Raw genomic sequence first — 19,126 nt, 5'->3', positions numbered from 1 at the left:
ACGGTTGGCGCCAGGACTCCAGTTCTCATACAGATCTCGACTTGAGTCGTTGCCACTGTGAAGCCAGGAGATGCCCTCGTGCATGCGAGCTCGGTACACTGCTGCCCGTCGCCTTTGATTGAGATTGGCGAGTCATGCCCAACGTTCTGTATGTGCCAAAGTTCGATGGGTGATTTCATGTTGCAACCTTGTCTATTGCTCGGGCGTCTGATTTAGCCGTCTTCGTGGTGGGAAATCCCTAGCATTCGAGTCTTGACCCCCGTCGCATTCGTGGGTATGGTGTTAGATACTCGCAAGTCCGGCTCGGAATCCACTCCTGGCATGAATTATGATCTGACTCAACCCTCGTGCCCCTTCAATAGTCAATCACGTGAATAGTGCGAGTTTTTGGGAGCAATGGCACGTGACACTCGAAACAGCGCTCATCGTGAATCATGAGTGGGACGCGCAAGCTTGGAGACGCGCTTTCTGAGACCTTTGTGCCCTTTGCCTCGCATTCGTGACACCAAATTCCATGACGCTTGCTTCGCTCTCCAATGCCCTGCCACCTTCTGGGAGCTCTGTTGCTCCGCCTGCCCTCATTGAGCATTCTGACCCTTCAGATCCGCCTGACTCTGATTGTCGACCCTTGCGCCAGGAAGCGCCAATATCATTTACCGACGCTTAGGCAGATTCTGTCGAGAAACTTGCAGTGACGACACGGCGAGGCGGTGGGCACAAGATGCCAACAGCTACTACCACTTCGACCGGCGATGGCCGCCATGCGAGTGGATCGAACTCGGCTTCACCAGCATCCATCGCATCCATGCAGCACCTCTTTCCTTTGACCATGCCCTTCCCGAACCCCATGACGGATGATGATGTGATCCCATCTGGCGATCTAGCGCTGGAACAAGATCTGCTGCTGCATTCGGACGATCTACGAGCATGGAGAGCGTACATCACCCACGTCGAGACTTCCAACATTCCCGTGCGAGATACGATCGCTTCCAAACTGAGCACCGAGCCCATCTGGAACAGACCCGATGCGACTTGGAGCGCGGCTCAGGTTGATTTGTTGGGACCTTTGAGCAACAAGGAGGCGAGAATCGCGCTGAGACGCGTCGTCTGCGTGTACGAGAGGACATTGGTCAGATTTCCGCAGTGCTATGCTGTCTGGCTGCAATATCTGCTCAGAAGGAGCAGCTTCGTCGCAGGCGAGCCAAAGGGAGGCATAGAGGCTTGGAAGAAGAGGACGCTGGAAAGTGCTAGGCAGGCGCTAGATGCCGGTCCTGCGCTGTTGGAACAGCAAGAAGAGGAAGAGTGGGAGTGGAGAGAGGGCAAGGCTTTGGATGGTAGAGTGGGTCACAGAGAGTGGGAGAGCTTGGCAGCTACGTTCGAGAGAGCATTGATGTGCTTGCCAAAGGTGAGTGCGCTACAAAGATTGAGGCGAGAGAGATCGTCTGCGCCCTTGGTAAGCATGCTAATCTCATCTCGCTACGCACTCGCAACATCGTTCAGATGCCTCGATTGTGGCTTCTCTACTTTTCCATCCTCACCCATCCTCTCGCCCCAGTCACGCTTTCCCGAACGCATACACGCCGCACCTTTGATCGAGCTCTGCGAACGCTTCCTCCATCACTGCATCTGCGCGTATGGAAGCCTTATCTGAGATGGGCAGAGAGTGTAGGAGGAGAGACGTGTCTCAAGATCTGGCGGAGGTATCTCAGGGTAGATCCTAGCTTGACAGAGAGGTACGTTGGCATCTTGCTAAAGCAGAGACAAGAGGTGGAGGAAGAGTCTGCTGAGCAAGAAGAGGAGGAGGAAGAGGTCAACGAGAGCAAAATCCGAAGGAGCAGAGAAGCTTCCAAATTGCTACTCAAGCTGGCCAAAGAAGCTCAGGATGGCACATACACCAGTCCAGAAGGCAAAAGCCCGTATCAGCTCTTGATCGAGTGGCTGGAACTGTGCGAGAAGCATGGAGATGAGATTGGTTTGGATCACCAAGAAGAACAGGATCTGCAAACTCATGGCAAGACCAGTGCCGACGGCGCTGTTGCTAAGTCTAGTGCCGCTTCACTAACGCAAAGAGGCGCCTCAATCCGCGCATCCGATCTCGATCCTCTGGACGCGATGCCCATACCTGTTGATGGAATTCTACGTGCACTCGGCATTAACAAGTTTCCTGATCAAGCGGGACGTCTGTGGACTGGCCTAGCGACGTATTGGATCCAGCGTGGGGAGCTAGAGGTGGCAACAGGGACATTCGAGGAAGGCATCTCCAGCGTCGTCACTGTGCGAGACTTTACGCAGATCTTCGATGCGTATGCAGAGACGAGCGAAAATGTGATCGGATATCTCATGGAAGAGCTGGGCGAAGAGCAAGAAGATGAAGGGGAAGCGGAGGAGAGAAGCTTGAAAGAGCAAGAATTGGACGAAAGGATGCAGAACTTTGAGCTGCTCATGGAGCGGAGACCTTTCTTAATCAACGAGGTCCTGCTCAGGCGCAATCCAGATGATGTGCAGGAGTGGGAAAAGAAGATTGCCCTGCAGGGCAATGAAGACGACAAGATCGTAGACGTCTACAATGAGGCTACAGCCACCATCAATCCGCGAAAAGCCACGGCAAACTACCACCAGCTATGGCTCAACTTTGCGAAGTTTTATGAAGTAGGAGGCAGCAGTGAGGGAGAGGAGGGCGAGGCGGACCTGGATAGCGCCAGGCTCGTCTTTGAAAGGGCGGTCAAGGTGAACTTCAAGCGGGTCGACGATCTTGCAGAGGTGTGGTGCGAATGGGCAGAGATGGAAGTGCGAGCTGAGAATTACGAAGCAGCACTTCGTGTCATGTCTCGAGCCGCTTCGGTGCCCGTCAAATCGAGCGAGATCAAGCACATTTCATACCACGACGACGCGCTCAGCGCACAAAAGCGGCTCTTCAAGAGCACCAAGTTGTGGAGCTTCTACGTCGACCTGGAAGAGAGCATCGGAACGGTCGAGGGATCCAAAAGGGCGTACGATAGGATACTGGAGCTGAAGATTGCCAACGCGCAAATCATCGTCAATTACGCTAGCTTTTTGGAGGAGCACAAGTACTTTGAAGACGCTTTTAGGGTATACGAAAGGGGAGTAGAGGCTTTTGGATACCCCATTGCTTTCGAGATTTGGAACGTGTACATCAGCAAATTTGTCAAGCGATACGTGAGTTGTGGTGTGGGCCGAGCAGGACACAAGTCGCGCGCTGTGTGGATCCGTCTGACTCAAACACCTTCTTCGCTGTTCTTCAACAGGGCGGAAGCAAAATCGAAAGAGCCAGGGATCTGTTCGAACAAGCGCTCGAATCATGTCCTTCTAATTTTGCGAAGCCTCTGCTGCTCAAGTACGGAGCGCTGGAGGAGGAGCACGGACTAGCAAAGCGCGCACTGAGCATCTATGAACGCGCAACACAAAAAGTGTCGGATGAGGACAGGTTTGATGTGAGTTGTTCTGGACTCGGCGCACCTGCAAGAGGTGCTGTGATATGCAAGCATCTGTAGACGAAGTGTAAGCTCACATTGCTGTGCTCGCCAAACCGAAATCGCGCCACGCAGATGTTCACGTTCTACATTGCCAAGGCAGCGGCCAACTTTGGTTTGGCGGCTACCAGATCGATCTACGAGCGAGCGATCGAAGTGTTGCCGGACAAGCAAACGGCGGAAATGTGCCTGCGATTTGCTGCTCTCGAGAGGAAATTGGGAGAGATCGATAGAGCTAGAGCTATCTATGCCCACGCTAGCCAATTCTGCGACCCGCGAGTGAGTTGGGCAGTGTCTCCTTTTTTGCCGTCGAAGAGCGTCTCAACCCTGATATGGTTCCTTGCACATCTCTACTATGGACTCTACAGACCAGACCCGATTTCTGGTCAGAGTGGAACAAGTTCGAAATCGAGACTGGCTCTGAAGACACGTTCCGGGAGATGCGTGAGTGTCGCGCAGCTATGAAGGCTTCAACTGTCCCGCTGCGCTCATTAGGTGGACTCGACTGACACCACTTTTGGCTTGATCTAATACCGCCTTGCCATGCTTTCGCAGTGCGCATAAAGCGAGCAGTGCAAGCTCAATTCAACACCGACGTCTCCTACATTGCCGCATCGGCCGCGCTCTCGGCTGCAGCAGGTGCCGCCGAAGCGCAAGGAGCGGCAGGAGAGGAAGACGAGGAAGATGATCCAATGGCTAGAGCAGAGGCTGCTTCTAGGAAAAGAGCTGGTGCGGCCACTATTGGCAGCGCGGGCGGACCAGCTTTTGTCGCTGCTACCACCACCGGACAGGTCAGGAGCGAGGATCAGGCGAAGAACAAGGAGCAGATTGGTGGGGATGATGACGATGATGATCTGCTATGACGCACTGTATACATGCGTGGTAGTAGAAATACAATGTTGAGGTTTATCGAGCCTTCCGCCTCGTTCGAGCGCTGTAATGCGCGGTCCCTCGATTGAAGCGCGTGCGATGCCTTATCAGATGTGCTGAGCGCGAACAAGCTCAGACAGTTCGAACCTTCTTTGCGCCCGCACCTGCTCCTGCTTTGCGCTTCTTGAACATGCTTTTCGGGGCGTCGGAGCCCGCTCCTGGCTGCCCAGTCGTGCTTGGCTCCCGCAAAGAGCCGTCAACCTCCTTCGTCGGAGGATCCGCGCTGTCATCTTGCTCCTTCTTGGGCGACGCAGGAGATCCACCAGACAGGCGAAATGAATCCACACGGGATTCGATCGTCGAGTCTTCTCGCTTAGGCTCCAATTTGAGACCTTGCCATTGAGGTAACCTTCGTCTCCTCACCGCATCCTCGTTCCAACTCGCCTCTTGATCATTCATCCTCCTTTTCTTCACCTTGATCTCCTCCGTCGCATTCTCCTCGTCGTCGTTGCGCGCATGCAGCCCCGTCTTTTCCTTCACTTGAAACGCACGAGCAGCTTCGTACTCCGTGCCCTCATCCTGAGCATTCGGTGCTCTGTTCACGACGGGCCTCGAAGGAGTGACAGTCTCCCACTCTCCCACGAACCCTTCCTCTTTTCTTCTTTGTTCCAGCTCTTGCTCGCGCAGTGCAGCTTCGTGCTCTTCTTTGAGCCGAGTGGACTCATAGGACTCTTGAGCATAGGACGCATCGCTCACTGTTCCGTAGGCTGACAATTTGTCCGAGGGCTTCCAAGAGGTATTTTCCGGGGCTGGAGCCGTCTTGGAAGGTGTGGGTGCTGAAGGCTTGGAGGTGCTGACACTTGCTTCAGAAGCGTCCCTCGTCGTATCTGCAGCATGCGCTGCTGCTGCTGCCTGTTCGCGATGTAGCGAGAAGATAGAGTAGTCATGTCAGCAGGCACACCTGTGTATCTGACGCAGCACGCCACATCAATCAATCGTCAGCAGAGCGCAGCTCTAGCCTGCCCTCTCGTTCTACCGACGCGCCCAAGCTCAACTCACCCTCTCGATGGCAGCCATCTCCCTCCTCGCGGTCTCCTCTTCCCTCCTCTCCCTCTCCGCCTTTCTGTACGTGCCCTTCAGCGACCTCTCTACGTTGCCTTTGTGACGAAGCCCATTTTCGTGCTGCATGCGCGAAGGCACATCATCGTTGATGGTAATGTCGCAGTACGGACAAGTCCATTTCTTGCGAGAGACCCAGAATTCGGACATTATCGCTTGTGGCGGAGGGGAGCTAGAAGCGCGAAAGGGTCGTGTGGGGACGAAGACTTGGGGGTGAAGAGGTGAGATGGACGCCGTGCTGCTCAGCTGTATGTCTCTTGGTGTTGGGTTGGACGCGGCCGAAGTGGAGATGATTGAGCTACTCACTCATGCGTGACTGATGTGAGGATGTCCGTTCATGACACTCATCAGACTCTTGACTCTGGACGTGGGTTGAAGTTCGAGTTGCGCGCAGCCTCACGTGAACCTCATGCGGCCGCGTAAAGAGGGCGGCGCGCGCAGCAGTTCGCGTTTGGTCGTCTCCTGCTATAGCATGCATGCGTGCAGCACAACCCCAAGAGCAGCGTAGTAGTCTTGAGTGGATGAGAGCTTGAAAACAGCAAATTAATAATATTGCGGAGCCTTATTTGCGATTACGCGGGCTACGACGCGCCTCTGACCTCACCTCGCTTACTGACCCTACCCTTTACACTCGCCTTGCCCCTCGTACAAATTATCGTGACGTTGTCAAACAAGTCTCCACCCAGCCGCAGCACAAGGGCTTTGATGTGTGCGGCACCACAGCTGGTTTGGTCTTTGCGTGTTATACCAAGTAGATTCTCAAGGGAACCCCTCGCTTCTGCGACTGTCTTGACCTCAGTAATCAGGGCGGACCTGGTTCGAGAAAGGTATAATTACAAGTACAACTGCACTTTGATGTTCGTGGTCTTGCTCTCTCTGCCACAGTCGCTATACGAGGTGAACAACACAGGCAGCGCCCACCAGCGCAGTGCGACATGCAAGAGATTGATGATGTATTTCTGGCACATACACACGACCGACAGTAGTGAAGGTCATTACAGCACGATAGACAGTGAGCAATGGAAGCTGAAACGAACAAACAACCCGCTCGTAGGGACTGCCGCAATGACTCCCACAGCTTCAGAACTTAGTGTCTCAGTGAGAGGGCCACCCGTGCGGAGCGATCGCTCTACTACACAAAGCAATTGCCTCCACTCTTGTGTGCGTCATCGCTAGCATGCAGGAGCCTACCACTAGGCAGCCCCTTACGCGCTGTTGAAGCTGGGCTGTTAAGTTACGAAACCGATGAGACATCTGCCTCTCCGCAACCCCTTGTGCCCATTCACCGCCCTCCTGAGCCCGTCCTGACGGACCCTTCTTCAGGGTTGGCGACAGAGGACACTCTTGGGCCAGCCGACTTGGCAAAGCGCCGACCTGAAATGGATAGACACGGCGAACATCTGGAGGCGGTGAGCTGTTGGCTGCATAGCCTGGCTTTCTCCAGGTCCCAGCCCGCTGGAACTCTGAAGAAGCTGGCGCCCACCCGTTTACCTGCCACAGCAAACTGCTAGATGACCGCTCCGGCACTAAGCCCGGACAGAGTGAAGTGGTTAAGTATTGTTGAATACGCTGGTATCATCAGCGTCGTGCGGTTGTGCGAGGCTTCTTGTTGGATTACAGGGACAAGGATGGTGGTTGATTCAAACAAAGGAATGACCGGTGCAGAGCACGATTTGCGAGTCATCGGGATGAGTCCCTCAAGCACATCAAGCAGCCGGCCAACACTGCAGCAAGGTGTGGGGCTACCGAGCCAATCGCTGCGACCAGGGAAAGCAGTACCCAGCAGGACCCCACTTGGTTGATCCCGCGCAACAGCAAACGGCAAGAGATATTGGGCAGGCAACGAGCCCTTATCCACGTAAAGGCCCATGCGCAAGCAGTGATAACGGGGCGCTTAGCGGGCTGGCTTATGTACCTGGCCATCGCCCCCTAATCACACGGAATCGCCATACATAACTGCCGACGTCCGGAAGCCGCCTTTCCACCGCACGGCCCATGCGCCTCTTGAAAAATTCAGTCCCCAACGACAGATACGCAGTGCGCCGTCACCCATGGCACAGAGATGTCAAGGTGAGCTCCGCGTGAACGACACAGAATTGAAGCTGGGCGATAGCCCAATTCGGAAAGCATGGTGGCGAACCGCGCTAGGCAAAATGCACCAAAAGTCTGGAATTCCCCTCTCGTGACGGGATGCAGTCGTTAGTCTGAGTAGTAAAGATCACAGTATGCCACAAAAGTCACGGCTTGACCTCCGATCCATCGATGACATCCTCTTTTTTCTAACTTACAAACGGCGACCGGTCCTCAAATGTTACATAGTCTTGGAAATTGAAGGCCGACACTGTGGCAGGCAGTTTATGCTACTCAATAAGTAGGTACTCTTGTTGCGATCCCGGGCCAATGACCGACACGTGCACCTTCCTAAGAACGCACAAGGCCGTAGTCGGCATCTTCTGGCCTACCAATCAATTACCGAATCATATCAGACGCCGCAACCTGTCAAAATTTAGCCATGCCACCTGCACCGTCCGTCACTAAGAGGACCCAACCCCAACAGCCGCCACCCATTGGTTCCTCCCTCCATAAAAGGCCAGGATCCAACAAATTCACGGGCTAGCAACTTCTACCGCCTGGTCCCGTCAGTCAGATCAAGGAGATTACGCGATCGGCAACACATTGACAGCAATGTGGGCCGACAAGGACCCGTCCCTACGCTGACATCCCGGACTTGCACGTGCACACGTTATCCACCTTTGTTCCCCACTGCGCCAATGAGGTCCTACACATCGAATCACGGATGTGCACCAACGATCTCCACCACCGTACAAGGATGACCAACGATCGGCGGACAGATGCAACACATTGACGGCAAATAGACCGACAGGAATCCGAACCCACGCCGATACCCCGGACTTGCTTCTCGACACCCAGGCTTGCTTCTATACACCTTGTATACGCCGCAGAGGTCTGTAGATGCGCTAAAAACTGCCACCAGTGTACGACAACGATGGCGCAATTGGCGGGAAAGTGCAACACATTGTCCTAATCAGAGGACAGACAGGCACCCGTCCTCGCACTGTTACCCTGGGCCCGCTTCTGCACCCTTCATTCACCGCTATCTACCATCTCCTAGAGTAATCTGTGTGCCTCTGTTATCTTGGTGCCCAGCACAATGCTACCTATGATGACAGACCACCGAAACTGCGCCAACTTCTCCTTGACCGACAGGCACCCGATACCTCGGCTGCTTCCGTGCGTCTCTTTATCTGAGCTGTACGTCACTCCGTGTCTGCCCAGGCCTCTTGAATCAATCTCTACACCGTCACCGGCAACAGACTCGTCATACGTGCTTTACGCCTTGCAGATTCCCTGTGTCAAACGACACTATCATACTGCATACAGCGCAAGCAAAGAGCCACCAACAGGCCATGTGCAGGTTGGTCACTGCCTCAATCAAACGTGTATGGATTGCTGCTGACTGTCCCGAACACATCGACGGCAGACTATAAATAAAGGCAAGATTTCTGCCCCCACATGAACCCTCCTGAGCCATTCACGACACATCCACCAGGATGACCAACCACCCTTAGTCAAGATCGACCCAATCGACCGAGGGAATCGCGACCAAACACTTTCACTCGAACTCAACCCAGTCGGCGGTGCCCCCATCCACTGACGCAACTGATCATCCTCATTCTCACATCCCAATGGACTTTGTGTATTGTCACGATCACTAAACTTGGAGCGGTGAGCTTGGCCATCTCGTTGGCGATAATTACCTTGCGGAGCAAGTCGACCTCTTGAGCGCTAACAATGAGGTCTTTTTGGTGCAGACATGAATGAAGAGTCGATTTCACAAGAGACCATGAGCTTGATCGAATCTGTGCACGGCAAAGGCCCCGAAGAAGGCGATGACTACTGTGAAGGAGACCAGGGAGGAAAGTCAGGAAATTCCGACGAACTTGACCAAGATCTGATTCACATCGACGACCCTGATCTTGGGCTAGCACCATTGGGTGCACAGCTCAGAAGTCCCTCCCCGCGTCCGGACCAAGATGGGGCAAATGAAAGCACTGCGTGCGAGCCTGCTCTCCGCAAAGCTGCGCACGATCGCTCTAACGTCATCAACTCGGCCGAATGGATTTACAACAGCTGGAACAGGGACAGTGAGCCTCCTAGATGGCAAGATGTGCTCGCAATCTTCGATAAACCAAGACCAGGCGTCTCACGCTATACATTCCCACTAGGAAAAGCGATGCTGGACCTACTGGAGACCAGAATGAACGTGTACAAAGCCATCCAGACAATTTTGCACAGGTACGGAATCACAGATGCGATTGTTCAACCCTACCAAGAGGAAACCGATATCCGTGGTGTTGATGTCACGCTCCCAGAGGATGCGGATATCGACCCATCCCTCCTCAAGCTGGAGTACAACGATGTCCCTATTACGTACTTGAAAACTGGCATCAGTCTGGGCAAGGGTCTCATTCCATGTCACATCAGGTCGGTCAATCATGGAAGTCTAAACGACCAAAAGGCCCTACTGGACGCCATGAACGGGCAACTTCAACGCAGGGGCTATGTCGTACGCTGCGTTTGGTCCACCAATTATAATCTCGGGGAAAAGATAGGAATACGACCAATGTTCAGTGGTACCCTACTGATGATCGCCGAGCTTGTTGCGGAGGATCGCAAGATACATGGCTTCATGCGTCTTCCACAATCTGGGCAATGCATTGTGTCCTATCTGGGACGAGGGTACTGGTGTCCAAGCTGTTCGTGGAGGACCGACATTCAACATGAACAAACTGAGGCATGTAAAGCTGCCGAACAAATTCGCCGCAAGAACAGCCGGAACAGAGGGGACCTGTTTTCGCCTGAACTTAGTCTAGAACCCCTCCCTCCCCGTACTGGTACCAAGGTTCCCGTTAACAAAGCACTGGCAGCAAGCATTAGGAGATCGGCAACACCAGCACGAAAGCGAAAGAACACGCCACCTCCGCCGCCAGAGGATCTTACGGACCTGATGCCGCCACCACAGCTTCCGCCGAGCACAGCAAAGCTCTTCAGAGGGGCCCCACGCCGCTACTTCGACTTTGATGAGCCACTGTTCCGAGGTCAGTCAGAGCAAAAAAGAACTCTTTCTCCGTCAGAACGAGAAGACAATGGAGCTGGCCCCAGCAGCAAGCGCCGCAATGTCTAGACTACTGTCACCCCCTAGATGTGAATCGAAACCCAAGCAAGCAAGATCGGCCCACCTGAGGGGTTGCATCCATGAACCATTCGGATCAAGTGGCAGGTATGTGCCTTGGGCGCAAGTAGCAATTTGCCACCTAGAATGCCCGAGCACTAGCTGTCAGGACTCTTGGTGGAACTCATCAGCTTATGCGCAACCCGCCTACAATTTTGGTTATTCAAGAAGCTCAGGCGAAGATGTTCGACTCTTCGGACGTGCTCGGTGCTCAGAAAAAAGCGGCCTTTCAAGTTCCAGGCTCCTCGACTCGTCCTAGTGTAGCAAGTGGATTTTCGACAGAGGATGCATCCTTCTTCTGCTTCCCGCCGTTCGACGAGCTTCTGTTCCGAATTCTCTGGCAGGACGACTGGTTTCTCGGTATCTGTCTCGACGGCGCTGTGCCCTTCTTCTACACTGGTGACTCCGCCATCCAACCGACCCGCGATTTATGCTCCGTGCCTTGTGCCTTGACCCGTATCAGACCAATAGCCCAGGCCTGGTGCCTGTTTCTAATACACCTGCTCCAGAAAAGTCTGCCGAGTTCAAGTCTGTTTGCTTTCTTGACCTTTTTTGATTGTCCGGCATCGGCTACGACTCCAGCCTCCCATTCATGATTTCAGCATGGTTTTCCATCCCGTTCTTCTCTGTATGCATGTCATCACGAATTGTGGCCTGACTCGATGACACGCACAGGGCCAGAAAGGTCGGCACCATCTGCTGAAATTTTGACCCATGCTCCTTGCCTTTATGTACAGTAGATGGAACGCACGTCGATCGACCAGTCGTGCTGCCTTTGTCGTACCCCTGCGTACAGCAACAAGAAGCAGAGCGCGTCTTGCCGCACTCTGACTAGGGATTCGACAGAGGCGACCTCCGTCCAGCCAATCACTGACTCAACTGTAATTCACGATTTGTGATTCAAAATTCTTGATTTGTGATTGTGATTGTGATTCGTGTGATTGACTCACCGCTGATCTTGGGTGATGACGCGCGGCAAGGCGCTGTGAAACAGACTGATGCGAAGAGACGGAGAATTATTCAATCACAATCAATAAATCTTGAATCCGTAATTGGACTGCTGTCAATTCGAGTGAGTCAAGTACGTACCGCCATAGTGCGTGAGCTTCGGGCATCTCCGCGCGCGCTCGGCCCGAGCTTGCCTCGCTTGCCAGAGCATCGCCGAGCACAAGCTATAGCGTGATTTGAGTCACGAGTACGGCCTACTGCACGCGCCGGCGGTCGTTTCATGCGAGCCATTTGATTCACATTCATATTGATTGGCTGCTCTGTGCATTCGCTCTTTGATGCGTAGGTGAAGCTGATCCCGACTCACGACTCACGACTCAGACTGCGATAGCCCGAGCGACTGCTCTGGATACACATGCCACAAGGCACGCGCGTGAGGACATAGGAGATGAGCAGCAAGCGCCCCTAGCAAACGAGCATGAAAGCAATCGTGAATGTGAATGTCCGTCGCCATATTCTGTCACGAAGAAGTGCAGGGTATGGCTATAGTAGCACCGTCGCAGGCGCTTCGTGGGAGCAGAGGTAGATCGATCAGGGCACAGAGAAGCTGAAAACCCCAAAGAACTGGCACCACCACGACTTGTCGCCTGCCACATCTTGAGCACAGATACCATTCAAGATCGGATCTAGTGCATCGACGCAAAACAAGTTCGATAACATCGCATGCGTACAGCATACTTCGTCCCACTATGTCATCCTACGCGCATCTCTATCCCAAGCTAGATCCAGCTGATGAGGAGCAAGCGGCCGCACAAGCATGCCACTGGCGGCCTCTGGGCACGTCAGCATCGAGCGAGACGGAGTACGAGCGCAAGGCGATTGGATCAGAGACGTTCACCTTCATCTCTCGCGCCGCGGATCCCAAGCATCACTGCAGCACCATCACTTGTTCAGCTGCCGTCTCCCTTCGTCAGAAAGATGACAACTTGACATCCGGATACGACGAAAGAGTATGGAAGCAGATTTTTAGAGCAGCTTGGATCGACGTAGCTCTCCGATTGCCTTTTGCGCTGCTTGCCAGACAGGACAGGCCTGATCAGCTCAAGATCCGCTTGCCATCCAGGGTGCAAGAGATAGAGCAGTGGGCGGACGACACCGTCTCATTTGAGAAGGCCGATCACACACAGCAGGCTAATATGGATGCGCTCCTTCATACCAAAGAGGTCTTGGGGTGAGTCTCGAGATTTCTGAGCGCATACATGTGGGGACAGACCTCAGACGACCTCTTTCCCTGTTGGTTTGGCAGCTGTCTTGAATTTCCAACGTCTCTAGGCAACGAAGCAAAGCTCCACGTCCTGCCAGCCAACGAGCCTCTTTGCTTCATTGTGGCTCTTCAAATTTCCCATTCTTTGACGGACGGCAGTGGTGCTTTGGCGATATTGAAGCTCATCTTGCAGCACGTAGTCAATTTTGATGGTAACACTCCCGCACAAATCGACCTACCGCCAGTGTCCGTACTCGCTTCTCGTCTGCTTCCTGGGTTCTCAGCTCTAGTTCGCGAGGATGCGCGACCAAAGCCGGAGCAGTACGAATCGATCACGATGCAGGTGGGTCCAAAGACGGCTCTCCGTGGTACAACTCAATTACTGAGACCCTTCGATTGTCGATCCGCCAGCAAGTGTGCAAGATGACCGGAGCCGGATTTCACGCATTCAAACTGCATTTTGACCGACCTTTTCCGCCTTCGGAGTGGGGCGCCACTCTGAACGTGGTAGAGCAACTGAGCGAGGATCTGACAAGAAAAATCAACGCCTTTGCCAAGATGCACAATCTCAACGTCAGCTTCTTGATTCATGCAGCGTGGGGCCTGACAAATGCAAGGCAGAATACGCAGGAAATGAGGAGCGATACCACGATGGCTGGGTTCGTTGCCATCAACAGCAGACGAGCATTTCCCTTAGAGCTGCAAGACCCAACGGTCAGCGCACAAGGCTGCGTATCGCCCGTATCGATCTGCATACCCATTGGCGCGGCCACAGCAGATTTTGCTGATCCGACTGAAAGACTTTTGATGTTGTCCAAGTACTTGGCGGACGAATTCAAGGGGGTGGAGAAGCAGCGTGGGACAATGGCTTTCTTGTCTGAGCGCTGGATGCAGCGCCTAATTGCTGCTCATCCTGCAGGAGAGGCACCAGCTCCAGTGCAACATCCCATCCTCGTGAGTTATGTGCACCTGCGCACGCGGGCTACCTCAGGTCTTTGCGGCGAAAAGCCGCTGACTTGCCGTCTGCCGCTCCACAATTGCATCGGCACCGCTACAGGTGGCAGATGGCAAATACGACCGCATCCTACCTCCTATTTTGCGCTCAAAGAAAGCGTTGGAAGTAGAATTGCACACCGAAGCGATTTTGATGGGCATAGACCATGGTGGTCCAGTCAACGTCACGCCCATCGGGTGTAGATGGTGGAGTTTCCGCGATCAACTACACTTCGGAGCGGACTTCAGCGAGGGAAACTTCGAAAAGCGACAGGTGCAGAAATATTTGAGCGATTGGAAGAAGATCTTGGAGGAGGTCGTCTAGTGTAGGCGAAGCCTTTGAATCCACGCTCGGCATCGATATACAAAGTGTCTCAGATAGGTACATGGCTGTCAAAGCTGATCACGATCTTGAATGTAGACGCATCCACGCGTACATCCCTGCACGCCAATTTTTGAGACGCGACGATCACGCGTTACACGCTCTTCGAGGTAGGCACCAAGGGGCGTCAACACAGAGTGATACTTCATCAATTACCACAATGGTGCTCGATCGACGTAAGGGTGATGGATGTCTGCGCAGATTTATGATCGTGTGGGACCACCACTTTCCTGCATGTGTGCACCTTGGCAAGTAAATACGCAATCGTCGCGCTTGTGTCCCACGTCTGGCGATCTCGGCGCCCGGGCCGCCACTAACTACGCTGCGCTCCTGTATTGCTTGCACACCGCCCCCTATCTATGCCGGAAGTGGTGCCCAGTGGCCCAAAGTAAGATGAGGCCCGAGCGCTCTGCACCATCTCTCCTCGCCGCGAGTCACACTTGCATGCAGATGCTCTGCCTTCACTGGCATCAAGTACTTTTTGCCACTGTTCTCTCTACCCTGGGTCAATTTGACGCCACTCTTGAGGGGCCTGTGCATGGCGATCCTTGAAAAATGGCTCCTGAAGCGAGGGGATACTCGATAAATATCCATACTCCGCGTCACACCTCTCTGGGCTTGTGCGAAAGCCATGCCAATACAGGGAAATCGCAGCACAATAAAGAGTGCTCTGGTGCCGCAGGGCTATAGGCGCGCCGTCGCGACATCGCCATTCCCAGCAGACTTTATAAAGAGTGTACCTGCCTCGAAATTACCTCCCCCTTCCTACCACCTCCAAGCTCTCTTCCTTTCCTACGCCTCCAAATTCACCCTCTTTCGAGCACCTCAAGTCCTCCCTCTGTACGCATTCACCCACTATTACGAATCTCAGCTACATCCCTTTCCGACAAGGCAATCTTCCAAACAGATTCCTTCTCGCCAAAAGATCCTGTTGGCCCGTCTCATCATGCATACTGAGGACCTGACTCATGGGCCGACTCACCCCCGGTGCAGAAGGCTATGACGCGTATCCGCACGAACAGGAAGACCTGCTCCGAGAAGAGGACCCCTTGCAAGGAACAAAATTCCAGGCCTCCCTCTGTACACAACAACTATCAGTCGCAGAGAGATCGATGCTCTGAAGATGAAGAGGTCTCAGCTGTGGATGAGTATCTAAACACGCGTGGTAGGCGACCGCAAGTGGATGCAAGATACGCGCGCGCGCGCGCACGCGTGCACGTGACGTGCAGTAACTTCGCGTCAGTCCAAAAATTCTAGGCATCATCAATCCTAAGCTCGAACGCGTTTTTGGCCATTTCTCGGCGAGTACTTGCCCTGATTCTTTCAAAACTCGATGGAAACCCCCTACACAGATAGGAGAATGCGGGAGAGTCCAAAAAAATGGCTGGTTTCTATCCAAAAAACGGCAAAATAGGACTTGACCGCGCCCGGACTTGAACCGGGGACCTGCAGCGTAACCAGCAATTAGCAATTGCTGCCAAGTATTTGGAAATGTTAAGCTGTCGCGCTAACCAACTGCGCCACGCAGCCTCTTTGGAAATTGGTCTTATATTGACAAATATCATTAGATCGTGCAATTCCTTCTTGCAATCCAATTCTGAGACCGGCTTCTTCACCAGCAGAGCATCAACTCACGATCAAGGCGCCGGCGGCACGCATGTACGCGGGCGGCCGCATCAGGAACAATCTTGAATTATTGTGAAGTTGATGAGACCGTCCGGGACTTGAAGCCGAAGTGCGAGCAACCGAGATGCTGGAGCTGCACTCTGGCATCTAACATCACAAGCGGTCGTCTTTCCTCCTACACACAGCTGGCTGACATTGCACAATATCCAGACGGTACACGTACCATGCGACAGAGCGTGCCGCCCTTCGTTCGATGATTGCGCTCTGCGCACAGCCACTCTGATCAAATAGCGGGCAGGCACTTTGGTCCGAAGTGACCGATTGCGCTTTGAGGAACGTTGAAGATCGCGTCGGGAACCATGCCTCTGCCAAAGGCTCTGCGACGACCGGCTCACACACGCCAGACCACGGATCTCGTGGATGGCGTGCTGCCTGATCAGGAGGGCGCCTCAGGTGATCAACGAGCTGCCACTGGAGGGGTCGCCTTACAAGAAGTGAACGAGCACGCCAATCTTGGCCAACCCACTTCCCTTGATCATGACGAAGCAGCGATCTCGCGCACAGCTACACGCTCTACCGAGTCGACTGAGGAGGATTTCAAAGCGGCGCTGCTCACTTCCGGAGAAGACACCTCGGCGCTGGATCCACGCTACGAAACGTCCAAGTGGGAATGCTGGGCTTATTATGTCTACTACATTGGGAACAGCGGTTTAGGCCCGTTCAACTATTCGCCGTCTCAAGCTCAGAACCTCTTGACTCTAGCTGCGGAGAAAGCTGGCAACGGCACATGTGGGGGCGATGCACAGCCTGTATGCAGACTCCGCTGGGCCGGTCAGGATCGGACCGTGCAAAGTATTGTGCTGCTCGCTAATGGAATCTCGTGAGTGCATAGCGATCGCGGGCTCGGGCTGTTCTTTGAATGGATGAACGTGCCCCGAGCAGTCGGGCTTAGCTAGGCGCTGTCTCGGGCGGGTGAGCGCGGCCTTAGGCAGGCAGTCTTGGTCGGACTGTGTTATAGGCCTTGGGCAGACGTTCTTCGTCGCGTGAACCCAAGTGCAGCTACATCAGTCAGCCTTCGTGGATGCTGTCCTTCTTCGCTGTCGTCTGATACTAACGCACGTCTTCGGTGCGATCACCGTTGTTCCTTGCATCAAGCTTTGCGATACAGGCAGCACTCTTCCTGGTCATCGGTAGCATGGCAGACTACGGCAGGTGGAGACCTTATGTCCTGATCGTTTCTACTCTGATCAGCATCGGAATTTCGTTTGCCTGGCTTGGTGTGACGGACGCGGACAATTGGCGCGTGGGCATCGCCCTCTACATCCTGGGGCTGATAGGCTATCAGGTCTCGTTGACGTACTGGACTAGCGCATTCCCGGGTTTAGCCAGGAATCTACCAGAGATGCGGGAGTCGGCAGAGAAATTACAAGAAGTCCCTCCTCGCACCACCCCGGAAGCACACCACGAGCTAGACACAATGACCCGCAATCGGATCGCAAATATCGCATTTGCAGTCTGTTCTGCTGGCGAGCTGGTCGTGCTAGCCATCATACAAGGGATGCTCATCGCTCTCCATAGCGACGCGTCGACCGAATCCAACACTCGCGCATTGTCCATCGTGACCGCTTTTTCAGGAGGAGTGTGGTTCCTGGTCGCGCTGCCTTGGTTCATTTTGGAGAAGCACAGACCAGGTCGAAAGCTACCCGCAGGTCATTCGTACCTTACAGCTGGTATCGTCACTGCTTGGACAACCGCCAAGCACATTTGGCAGCTGAAGCAGTCACTGCTCTACCTTGCCTTCTACTTCATCATGGGCGACGCTCTCAATACCTCGGTAACCGTCATCTCAACTGTCCAGAATCAACTCATCTCCTTCTCGGGTCAGACCTTCAACCTGCTGCTCATTGTCGGAATCGCCGCTCAGGGTGTAGGCATCTACCTCTTTTGGCGCATACAAAAACACTTCGCGCTGACCACAACGACAATGCTGCGTTGGGTCGTTCTCTTCATTATTCTCCTGCAACTCTGGGGTCTCGTTGGCATTTGGACCCTTAAATTTGGCTTCCACAATGTCTGGGAGGCATACGCATATCAAGCTTTCTATGGTTTGGTAGTCTGTCCATGGTACGCTTACTCGCAAACGGGCATTTCGGAAGCCTCGCCCAAAGGCTACGAATTTGCTTTCTTCAGCCTTTTAAACCTCGTGGGCAGGACATCTTCCTTTATCGGACCTTTTGTCTCTTCGGCGATTGCCCAGTACGGCAACGAGAGCTACCCGTTCGGATTCTTGCTGGGCATGGCAGTGCTGGGAGGACTGTTGTTGATTCCTATGGACGCAAAGAAGGGAAGACAGCAACAAGCTAGATTCATTGCAAGACAGAGCCGAGATGCCAGGACACAGGCTATGCTGCAGGCCGCGACTCATCAGCAGTCTCTACAAGTCACCTCTCGTACCTCGAAAGATCTCCAAGATGCCAATGTGGTGTAGAGCTTTCCTACCTTTGCTCATCCTTGCCCCCTGCCCACAATGCCGAATTGCACCTTGATTTTCTTTGCGATGCCAAAAACGTTGCCGGGCTTTGCTGAGCTGTGGGCCAGGTCGCTGTTCGTGTGACCTAAGCTTGTGCGGACCTAGGTAAGCAGTTGGGAAGGGTGGGCAGAGGGCTATGAGTAAGTGGCCATCGTGCATTTTGAACCGGCCATGCACCACTGCATTTTGTTATCACGGTGAATCGTACGACGTGGACAGGATGCTGCGGGCCGTCGCATCGAGAAGCGCAGCACCATCGCCGCGCGGCTCGTGCTAGAGCTGTGATCATTCACGACTTGGGGCGGCTATCGCGCGCGCGTGCACGCGAAAGCACACACATGCAGTCACCACTGGTGACTGTTGAGTTCATGTGCGAGCTTTGGGTTGCGCAGGGTATAGGGATGCGTGCGGCAATCACGAATGCACAGCTATGGCAGCCTGCAGGGGTGCAGCAGCAGAGCAGCAGAGCAGCAGCAGGCCAAGAGGCCGGCGGCGGCGCTAGAGATGTGGCGCGCACCCCTCTTCTCCCGACGACCGTGCGAACGCGCACATTTTCTTCTTGGGCTCGCTGCGCTGCCGCCGCGTATCTCGCACGAGCGCGACGACAAGCGCTCAAACGCGATCACAAGTCGCCAGTCTCGAGTCTTGC

At 54.0% G+C, this 19,126-nt stretch overlaps 6 protein-coding genes and 1 non-coding gene across 7 annotated transcripts; 4 read left to right on the top strand and 3 right to left on the bottom strand.

Annotated features, from left to right (window-relative positions):
- Window positions 1-505: 505 nt before the first annotated feature.
- Window positions 506-4,403, top strand: IE81DRAFT_319340 (TPR-like protein). Its single transcript, XM_025512696.1, has 6 exons — window positions 506-1,405; window positions 1,501-3,177; window positions 3,267-3,452; window positions 3,567-3,770; window positions 3,860-3,935; window positions 4,047-4,403. Exons 1-6 carry the CDS (start codon window positions 722-724, stop codon window positions 4,352-4,354), a joined length of 3,135 nt encoding a protein of 1,044 aa, XP_025373591.1. The 5' UTR covers window positions 506-721; the 3' UTR covers window positions 4,355-4,403.
- IE81DRAFT_319338 (hypothetical protein) lies at window positions 4,164-5,797 on the bottom strand. Its single transcript, XM_025512695.1, has 2 exons — window positions 5,421-5,797; window positions 4,164-5,273 (listed from the first exon to the last, which is right to left on the bottom strand). Exons 1-2 carry the CDS (start codon window positions 5,628-5,630, stop codon window positions 4,494-4,496), a joined length of 990 nt encoding a protein of 329 aa, XP_025373590.1. The 5' UTR covers window positions 5,631-5,797; the 3' UTR covers window positions 4,164-4,493.
- A 3,548-nt stretch (window positions 5,798-9,345) lies between these two features.
- IE81DRAFT_344038 (hypothetical protein) lies at window positions 9,346-10,686 on the top strand (the record flags this gene model as incomplete). Its single annotated transcript, XM_025515761.1, has 1 exon — window positions 9,346-10,686. The coding sequence occupies one exon, from the start codon at window positions 9,346-9,348 to the stop codon at window positions 10,684-10,686; it is 1,341 nt and encodes a 446-aa protein (XP_025373589.1).
- A 1,745-nt stretch (window positions 10,687-12,431) lies between these two features.
- On the top strand, window positions 12,432-14,264 carry IE81DRAFT_363406 (hypothetical protein; the record flags this gene model as incomplete). The annotated part of the gene is made up of 4 exons (XM_025516768.1): window positions 12,432-12,913; window positions 12,989-13,289; window positions 13,358-13,900; window positions 14,004-14,264. 4 exons carry the CDS (start codon window positions 12,432-12,434, stop codon window positions 14,262-14,264), a joined length of 1,587 nt encoding a protein of 528 aa, XP_025373588.1.
- A 1,475-nt stretch (window positions 14,265-15,739) lies between these two features.
- Window positions 15,740-15,851, bottom strand: IE81DRAFT_t1. The gene has a single exon. It is a non-coding gene; the product is annotated as a tRNA-Val (tRNA).
- A 236-nt stretch (window positions 15,852-16,087) lies between these two features.
- Window positions 16,088-18,512, top strand: IE81DRAFT_319336 (hypothetical protein). The gene is made up of 2 exons (XM_025512694.1): window positions 16,088-16,827; window positions 17,103-18,512. Exons 1-2 carry the CDS (start codon window positions 16,307-16,309, stop codon window positions 18,433-18,435), a joined length of 1,854 nt encoding a protein of 617 aa, XP_025373587.1. The 5' UTR covers window positions 16,088-16,306; the 3' UTR covers window positions 18,436-18,512.
- Window positions 18,500-18,899, bottom strand: IE81DRAFT_8027 (hypothetical protein). The gene has a single exon (XM_025517656.1). The coding sequence runs from the start codon at window positions 18,764-18,766 to the stop codon at window positions 18,563-18,565; it is 204 nt and encodes a 67-aa protein (XP_025373586.1). The 5' UTR covers window positions 18,767-18,899; the 3' UTR covers window positions 18,500-18,562.
- Between the last annotated feature and the right edge of the window lie 227 nt (window positions 18,900-19,126).

This window comes from Ceraceosorus guamensis, assembly GCF_003144195.1.
Source record: "Ceraceosorus guamensis strain MCA 4658 unplaced genomic scaffold IE81scaffold_1, whole genome shotgun sequence".
Taxonomy (NCBI): domain Eukaryota; kingdom Fungi; phylum Basidiomycota; class Exobasidiomycetes; order Ceraceosorales; family Ceraceosoraceae; genus Ceraceosorus; species Ceraceosorus guamensis.
The sequence above is the reverse complement of the archived record's forward strand: the minus strand, read 5'-3'. Positions and strand labels throughout refer to the sequence as shown.

What these genes read in the sequence shown, in the direction of transcription:
- IE81DRAFT_319336 (XM_025512694.1), top strand. Translation starts at nt 16,307, where the DNA reads ATGCCTCTGCCAAAGGCTCTGCGACGACCGGCTCACACACGCCAGACC. An exon ending in CTGCTCGCTAATGGAATCTC is followed by an intron (nt 16,828 to 17,102) that starts GTGAGTGCATAG and finishes CCTTGCATCAAG; the next exon opens with CTTTGCGATACAGGCAGCAC.
- IE81DRAFT_8027 (XM_025517656.1), bottom strand. Translation starts at nt 18,766, where the DNA reads ATGATCACAGCTCTAGCACGAGCCGCGCGGCGATGGTGCTGCGCTTCT.
- IE81DRAFT_319338 (XM_025512695.1), bottom strand. Translation starts at nt 5,630, where the DNA reads ATGTCCGAATTCTGGGTCTCTCGCAAGAAATGGACTTGTCCGTACTGC. An exon ending in AGATGGCTGCCATCGAGAGG is followed by an intron (nt 5,274 to 5,420) that starts GTGAGTTGAGCT and finishes CATCGCGAACAG; the next exon opens with GCAGCAGCAGCAGCGCATGC.
- IE81DRAFT_319340 (XM_025512696.1), top strand. Translation starts at nt 722, where the DNA reads ATGCCAACAGCTACTACCACTTCGACCGGCGATGGCCGCCATGCGAGT. An exon ending in GCAAATTTGTCAAGCGATAC is followed by an intron (nt 3,178 to 3,266) that starts GTGAGTTGTGGT and finishes GTTCTTCAACAG; the next exon opens with GGCGGAAGCAAAATCGAAAG. An exon ending in CGGATGAGGACAGGTTTGAT is followed by an intron (nt 3,453 to 3,566) that starts GTGAGTTGTTCT and finishes CGCGCCACGCAG; the next exon opens with ATGTTCACGTTCTACATTGC.